Raw genomic sequence first — 8,441 nt, forward strand, 5'->3', positions numbered from 1 at the left:
GAGGAATGGGCCACAATTCACACAACTTATTGCTGGAAGCTTGTGGAAGGCTACCCGAAACGTTTTGACCCAAGTTGAATGTGACGAAAGAAATAAAAGCTGAAATAAATCATTCTCTCTACTATTATTCTGACATTTCACATTCTTAAAATAAAGTGGTGATCCTAACTGACCTAAGACAAAGAATTTTTACTAGGATTAAATGTCAGGAATTGTGAAAAACTGAGTTTAAATGTATTTGGCTAAGGTGTATGTAAACTTCAGACTTCAACTGTATATACAATTATTTGTGTCAAACGTGATCTGTGCCAAATTCCACCAGGTAAACGTGTCTTCTTTGACCTGAATATCACCAGCACTTCCAAAATAATAAATAGGCTGTGGCTCCTTGCCTCATATGGGGGTCTAGGGACGCTTGTCTACTGGGTCAAGCAGGTGTCCTCATACATTACATAACCAAAAGTATTAGGACACCTGCTCGTCGAATATCCAACTCCAAAATCAAAATGGAGTTGGTCCCCCTTTTGCTGATATAAAAGCCTCCACTCTTCTAGGAAGGCTTTCCACTAGAAGTTGGAACCTTACTGCGGGGACTTGCTTCCATTCAGCCCCAAGAGCATTAGTGAGGTTGGGCACTGATGTTGAGCGATTAGGCCTGGCTCGCAGTCGGCGTTCCAATTCATCCCAAAGGGTGTTCGATGGGGTTGAGGTCAGGGCTCTGTGCAGGCCAGTCAAGTTCTTCCACACCGATCTCGACAAACCATTTCTGTATGGACCTCGCTTTGTGCATGGGGGTATTGTCATGCTGAAACAGGAAAGAGCCTTCCCCAAACTGTTGCCACAAAGTTGGAAGCACAGAATTGTCTAGAATGTTATTGTATGCTGTAGCATTAATAATTCCCTTCACTGAAACTAAGGGGCCTAAACTGAACCATGAAAAACAGCCCCAGACCATTATTCCTCTTCCACCAAACTTTACATTTGGCACTATGCATTCGGGGCAGGCAGCATTCTCCCGGCATCCGCCAAACCCAGATTCGTCCATCGGACTGCCAGATGGTGAAGCGTGATTAATCACTCCAGAGAACGCATTTCCACTACTCCAGAGTCCAATGGCGGCGAGCTTTACGCCACGCCAGCCGACGCTAGACATTGCGCATGATGATCTTAGGCTTGTGTGCGGTTGCTTGGCTGTGGAAACCCATTTTATGAAGCTCCCGATGAATAATTATTGTTTTGACGTTGCTCCCAGAGACAATTTGGAACTCGATAGTGAGTGTTGCAACCGAGGACAGACGATTTTTATGTGCTTCAGCACTCGGCGGTCCCGATCTGTTAGCTTGTGTGGCCTACCACTTGGCGACTGAGCAGTTGTTGCTCCTAGACATTTCCACTTCACAACAACAGCACGCACAGTTGACCGGGGCAGCTCTAGCAGGGCAGAAATTAGTGGAACTGACCTTGAAAGGTGGCATCCTATCCTATTGTTTGTTCCATAGCACTGCCATTACTTGACCGACGACGCACGCATTCATGCTCCTTTACTGGTAATTGGTCAAGAGAGAAGCCAAAGCCTCATGGCAGTGGTCTAACTAACCACAGTAGAGTCCTTGAGGCTAGACAACTAGACAGAGCAGCTGGACACTGTAGGCCTAACCAATGTAAACAGACTGCTGTCTTGGGGACACTCCCCCCATCCCCTCCCACAGTCAGTGAAATAATCTAATGTGGCATAACAAAACAGTCCACCATGCCTTCAGTTCAGACCAGTGTCTGAGGGAGGACAGGGACCCCCCTGCTGCCTTTGTTTGCAGTCATGCAATAACTGTCTCAGGGGAACTGAGGTCATATGTCCTTGAAAAGGTGCCAGCTGTTGCGCCATGCGTTTTGTTTGTTCCTTTGAATCTCACAAAGGGCTTGAAGCGGATGGAGTGACTGCTTTAGTAAGCAAACATATTGTTTGCAATGTAGGGCTGTCCCCGACACACACAAAAAAAATCTTTGTAGAGCGAAAGTCGTTTGTTCTTTCGACCAATCAAATGTTCAACATTTTTAAACTTGTATTTCTTTTTTTTATATATATATTTTTTTTTACAGCCTGCAGGTAGAAAATATCCAATATAAATAATATTGGCTATGCATGGCCTGTCTGCCTGCAACGAACTTGAAACATTGTATCAACTATTAACTTGGGTCTGCGAACTTGCAACATTGTATTAAATATTATGGGCCCTGAAAGTTTCCTGTCCCAGTGAGCTCAGGACAAACAGCTGTAGACTATTTACGCAAGGGATAAGAAGCCGCGCTCGACTTGGACAGGAGCTCACCGGAGCTGAGTACCAGAAAAACAACATTTTATATTCCTCTTAAAGAGTATTAACTCAAGTATTGTGGAGCTCTTGCATCTAAATATAAACAGTACCAGCACCCAAAATGAGTTCCGGAACCTATTTCACTTCAAGTCAAGCACCGATGAGAAGTAATCAGGTAGGCTAATTTTATGACGTTTCCACTGGATCAGAGCATGACATTTTTCCCTTTCACGCTGAGCGGTTATCTAAGGGGAGAGAGCTGGAAAGATGTTTTCAAATACATTGATGAACTATTGTAATTCTCAATGGATGTAAAAACAGACTGTTTGCTTGCTGTTTGAGGTGAAGAAAAATGTATTTTGAGAAGCTCCACAGCTCATTAGTGGTTCTGCGTTAAGCCAATCAGAAATACTATCAGATCCCCAAATGGGCACAATTATATGCCTACATTTGTGCGCAGGCCAGGTAGCCTATAAGCCTACTTCTATGCGTATGCGTACTTACTCAACATTGACAGGAGCACTCCAAATATAAGACAATGACTAAATTGTCAACTCGTAATGGAATGAAATAAATCAAAATGTGTTATTCACAAGTGTAGCATAGGTTGTGCGCGCTGCAAACAATCTGTGCACTCAGACAATGAGAACGGTAAGACTGGAATAATAATATTGAATGCATTAACAGAAATTACCGTAACCAAAGTAACAAACATAGGTTAGAAATTATAGGCATTAACAGTAAATGTAGCACTTGTGATATATGTAATGGGGAATTGATATTAGAGGTCGACCGATTAATCGGAATGGCCGATTAATTAGGGCCGATTTCAAGTTTTCATAACAATCGGTAATTGCTATTTTTGGACGACAATTTTGCGGCAGTTTTTTTTTTTTTACACCTTTATTTCACTAGGCAAGTCAGTTAAGAACACATTCTTATTTTCAATGACGGCCTAGGAACGGTGGGTTAACTGCCTTGTTCAGGGGCAGAACGACAGATTTTTACCTTGTCAGCTCAGGGATTCAATCTTGCAACCTTACGGGTTAACTAGTCCAACACTCAAACCACCTGCCTCAAGAGGAGACTGCCTGTTACACGAATGCAGTAAGAAGCCAGGGTAAGTTGCTAGCTAGCATTAAACTTATCTTATAAAAAACAATCAATCATAATCACTAGTTATAACTAGACATGGTTGATGATATTACTAGTTTATCTAGCGTGTCCTGCGTTGCATATAATCGATGCGGTGCTTATGGATGCCACCCGTTAGAAAAAATACGTAACGGTTCCGTATTTCACTGAAAGTATAAACGTTTTGTTTTCGAGATGATAGTTTCCGGATTCGACCATATTAATGACCTAAGGCTCGTATTTCTGTGTGTTATTATGTTATAATTAAGTCTATGATTTGATAGAGCAGTCTGACTGAGCGATGGTAGGCACCAGCAGGCTCGTAAGCATTCATTCAAACAGTACTTTCGTGCGTTTTGCCAGCAGCTCTTCGCAATGCTTCAAGCATTGCGCTGTTTATGACTTCAAGCCTATCAACTCCCGAGATTAGGCTGGTGTAACCGATGTGAAATGGCTAGCTAGTTAGCGGGGTGCGCGCTAATAGCGTTTCAAACATCACTCGCTCTGAGACTTGGAGTAGTTGTTCCCCTTGCTCTGCATGGGTAACGCTGCTTCGAGGGTGGCTGTTGTCGATGTGTTCCTGGTTCGAGCCCAGGTAGCGGCGAGGAGAGGGATGGAAGCTATACTGTTACTGGCAATACTAAAGTGCCTATAAGAACATCCAATAGTCAAAGGTATATGAAATACAAATCGTAGGGAGAGAAATAGTCCTGTAATTCCTATAATAACTACAACCTAAAACTTCTTACCTGGGAATATTGAAGACTCATGTTAAAAGGAACCACCAGCTTTCATATGTTCTCATGTTCTGAGCAAGGAACTTAAACGTTAGCTTTCTTACATGGCACATATTGCACTTTTACTTTCTTCTCCAACACTTTGTTTTTACATTTTTTAAACCAAATTGAACATGTTTCATTATTTATTTGAGGCTAAATTGATTTTATTGATGTATTATATTTAGTTAAAATATGTGTTCATTCAGTATTGTTGTAATTGTCATTATTAGAAATAAAAAATAAAATAAAAATCGGCACCGGCTTTTTTTTGATCCTCCAATAATCGGTATCAGCGTTGAAAAATCATAATCGGTCGACCTCTAATTGATATAAACTAACAATTCACACAATGAAGTAATGAAACAATGAATGTGCACACATTGGCGGGAGGGAGCGTATTCTGGAGATAGAAGTGCATTATGTATGTGGGCACATGGTGAATCTGATGTCTGCATTGGCCATGCAGCATTTACAGTGATTCGGCCTCTGCAGAAATCAAGGCATTCATACTTCTGCCGCTTCGCTGAGCAGTGCTGTTGTGAAGGAAGTTGTCAAGGAACCCCCACCTACCTTCAACAAATCATATGTATGCGGAGCTATACAGAGCCCTCTGCATTGTTAAAACATTTGGAAGGTGCATGGCGATGCAGTACGGAGCACGATTTGGCCTCTGGAGGCTCCGCAATTGCATCACACCCTCCATTTGGAGCCTCTGACCACATTTCTCGGATCAAGCATAAATTGGCTTTTAGTCTAGGCCTCTGCAATGGATTAGTTCACTGAGATGGCCGCGTATACATGTGTTGTTTATGCCCGACAACAAAAAAAAAATATTGGTCAACCAACCGCCTATGACCAAACAATCGACCAGTCGACTAATTGGGGTCAGCCCTAATGCAATAAGATGTCTTGGTTGCACTCTCTGCAGGTTGTTTCAGTCAGTTGGTTAATTTTGAAAACCTCTTAAATTTAACGTATTCTCAGCACCTTTTATTATTATTTCAAACTATTGCATTCCTTTTCCATCATAACATTCTCAAGATAGGTTGGTTGTTTTTTCAATTGTGCTTGGTCTTTTACTTGTAAATCTTCAATGGAAGCAGAAAAAAAACAGACATGGCCAGTAACATGGGATTGGCTGAGGCCCCAACAACATCACTGCTTCTGAAATAGAGGCTGCGCGGTCGCCTGGCAACAGAGAGCCAGGATCGGTTGCCACATGTTGAGTCTGCCTATCAGGCTGGGCTGAGGAATTACAACTCAAAAATCACAGAGACAGCCAGGTAGGAACAGAAAACAGAAGGGAGAGTAAAATTGGTGGGTTCCTCCACATAACCAACCAAAGGATGTAGATAGGAACTGCTATCATTAAACTCATCACTAAATCATAGATTTTGTCATAGAGGTGGGGCTGAGTTGACAAAGCACCCCTACGCATAGGGCTTGTGTTCCATGTTACCTTTGTTGCGGTCATACTGTGAAGATAATCAGAGGTGCATTCATTACATATTGCAATGGAAGCCGTTTACCGTTTAAAAACCAAACGGAAGCAAACAGAGCAAACGGAATGACACATGGAGGGACTCACGTTTTTGTTGCAAAATGTTTTCTGTTTGGAGTAAACTCTTGGTTGCAAAACGTTTTACAACTGAATCTGTATAAGGAATACACCCCAGATCTCACAACGCGTAATGTGACTGCATTAAAGATGTCCTGGAATGCAACCATTGGCTTCACGGGGCAGTGGACAGTACTCACCTCTCGCTACCAGGGGTAGTGATCCTGTAGAAGCGATGTCGCAGGTGGTGCTTGTCTCCATGGTAACAGGTGGTGCAGAGGTCATAGTTGTTGCATTCAGCACACTTCCAGCGGATCCCGATGATAGGCTGCTGACGACAGGTGTCGCACATGGTGCCGTCATGCTTGATACCTGAGAGGGAGTGTTAATAAGGCAGTTAGGAAATGGTAAGAGGACAGAGGTGTCAAATCAAATCTGATTTAATTTGACGTGTTAAGAAATTATCCCTCTGCCCGAGGCTCTGTGGTCGCTCAACTTGCCATCTTCATACCATCATTCACTAACTCTAAATCAAATCAAAGTTTATTTGTCACGTGCTCCGAATACAACAGGTGTAGTAGACCTTACAGTGAAACGTTTACTTACAGGCTCTAACCAATAGTGCAAAAAAGGTGTTAGGTGAACAGTAGGTAATAGGTAATACACGGAACAAAAATATAAACATATAAAGTGTTGGTCTCATGTTTCAAAAGCTGAAATAAATTATTCACAAAATGTTCCTTCTCCCAAATTTTGGGCACAAATTTGTTAACATCCCTGTTAGTGAGCATTTCTCCTTTGCCAAGACAATCCATCCACCTGACTATTTCAATTGACTGATTTCCTTATATGAACTGTATTAACTAACAGTCTGTAATTCAGTAAAATCTTTGAAATTGTTGGATGTTGCATTTATATTTTTGTTCAGTAAAAAAGTGGACATGCCACATGATCTGTATGGAGTTCAGTTTACCCTGTTAGGCTCTTCCATGTCGCTAACGCTTGGTGCATTGCAATACTTGAAATGTGGTAGCGAAATAACTGTGTAGCGTACACATCAACACTCAAATGGATAAGCTAAATGAAACACCAAAACAGGAAACAAGATGTTTAGGATCGCAGTACCAGAAGGCAAACATTACCTGTGGGAGCACTATCAAATATCCTCACGTCGTATGCACCAGAGCACCGGTAGTTGGCTGCAGTCCCGTTATCCCAGACAACAACCACTTCTTCCGGACTTTCAAAACTCCTGACGGTGCCTACATGTCCCTCTCCACCATCCTGTTTTCCCCATTTCCAATCGGGTCCGCGGATCACTCTTGCACCAACTCCTTCCATCATCACACGGTTATTCCTGCCGGTAGTCATTTACGAAAAGGTCTCGCAAATTGCCAGCTAGCAGAATATGCTAGCTTGCTAACTAACGTTAACTGTGTTCGTTCTGCAGGATAACTTTGCGACGCAAAATCGGTCTGTTGTCTAGAAGAACACAATTCAGCAATATTTTGTTAGTTTGCAAGTAGCACGCCGAACTGTGTGGCTAGCCTGCTTACTGTAACGTTCAAAAACAACATAGCATTAACACGCTAGCGACAAAGGTGTTAGTCAAATGTATCGTAATGTGAATGTTAGACGTTAAGTTAACCAACTAAAAACAACAACGCAGTGAACTGGGAAGCAAAGCCAATATAGCCAAAATGCTAGCTAGCGAGTTGACGTTAGCTGACAAAGTAAGCTGTTGAATGGCACGCACTTTCCACTCCACAAGCTGTTCTGTAACGGTGTGGAAATAACTGGTACGTCTCAGTATCCCCTTTAAATTATTTTTCGTCCCAAGACCACAAGAAAGTGTCACCCCAAGAGCTTGTAAAGTAGCCACATCGTCACGAAATTGTAGACCTTTGTTAGCTGCTAGCTAACGTTAGCGCTTGTGCCTCCTCAAGAATGCCACCTCCACAACTTAAGTAACACATTAGCCAAGTAGCGCAGCTTAGTCCTTTTTTTGTTGGAATATAATTGTTTCCTGATACGTTTATTATCATATGTATTTGATTTTTTTCCCTCAAATGTATTTATTTTGTCAAATGGCTCGCAGAAGTACACTCAGAATAAAAGCGTCGCCATTATTGTAAATCATCAAGCAGACGGAGGTGGACCAGCGGTCAATGAAGATATTTGGAAAATGAGGGTTTGGCTAGCTCGTAGCGTCATTTGACAAATAAAGCACTTTATGAGATTTTAGGATGGCTAGCTGAATAGTAAAAAAACAAACTCACCGCGCACGCCATCAGACATAATGTACTTTGATTGAAACAAAAATACAGGAAGGCTATATAGATTGTTGACACTATCTGCTCTAACTGGCTCACGAAACAGTAATTCAAGTAGATATAAATGCATATTCACATGAATCTGATGGCGATCAAATGATTTGGCATGCAGACAGACGAGGTTCGGATATTTCACTGGCAAAATCTGAAGAATTATCATTCGCGATTGACAGTAATGATGCCATGGCCTATTTTGAAATTAGGTATGCCTCAGTGGAACAGGAGGGGGATTTGTGTGTGTGTGGCTATTTTAAATGTTTGAAACCCGCATTTAGGTAGCTATTTTAAATGTGGTCCCCTAGATTTGGTGTTTGCATATGGGAGC

The 8,441-nt window shown here is 42.1% G+C and overlaps 1 protein-coding gene across 3 annotated transcripts in view; it reads right to left on the reverse strand.

Moving 5' to 3' along the window:
* Positions 1–7,962, reverse strand: part of LOC139550552 (E3 ubiquitin-protein ligase mib1-like) — a 104,968-nt gene extending 97,006 nt beyond the window's left edge. The window contains exons 1-2 of one of the 3 annotated variants that reach the window (XM_071361507.1): positions 6,926–7,962; positions 5,984–6,155 (exon numbers count right to left, since the gene is read on the reverse strand). In XM_071361507.1, coding sequence (XP_071217608.1) covers positions 5,984–6,155; positions 6,926–7,154 — 401 coding nt within the window. In that variant the 5' untranslated portion in view covers positions 7,155–7,962. The remainder of the gene's footprint in view (positions 1–5,983; positions 6,156–6,925) is intronic. The other 2 variants (XM_071361506.1, XM_071361508.1) reach the window with 2 other exon arrangements.
* Between the last annotated feature and the right edge of the window lie 479 nt (positions 7,963–8,441).

Source organism: Salvelinus alpinus, chromosome 23 (assembly GCF_045679555.1).
Source record: "Salvelinus alpinus chromosome 23, SLU_Salpinus.1, whole genome shotgun sequence".
Lineage (NCBI taxonomy): Eukaryota > Metazoa > Chordata > Actinopteri > Salmoniformes > Salmonidae > Salvelinus > Salvelinus alpinus.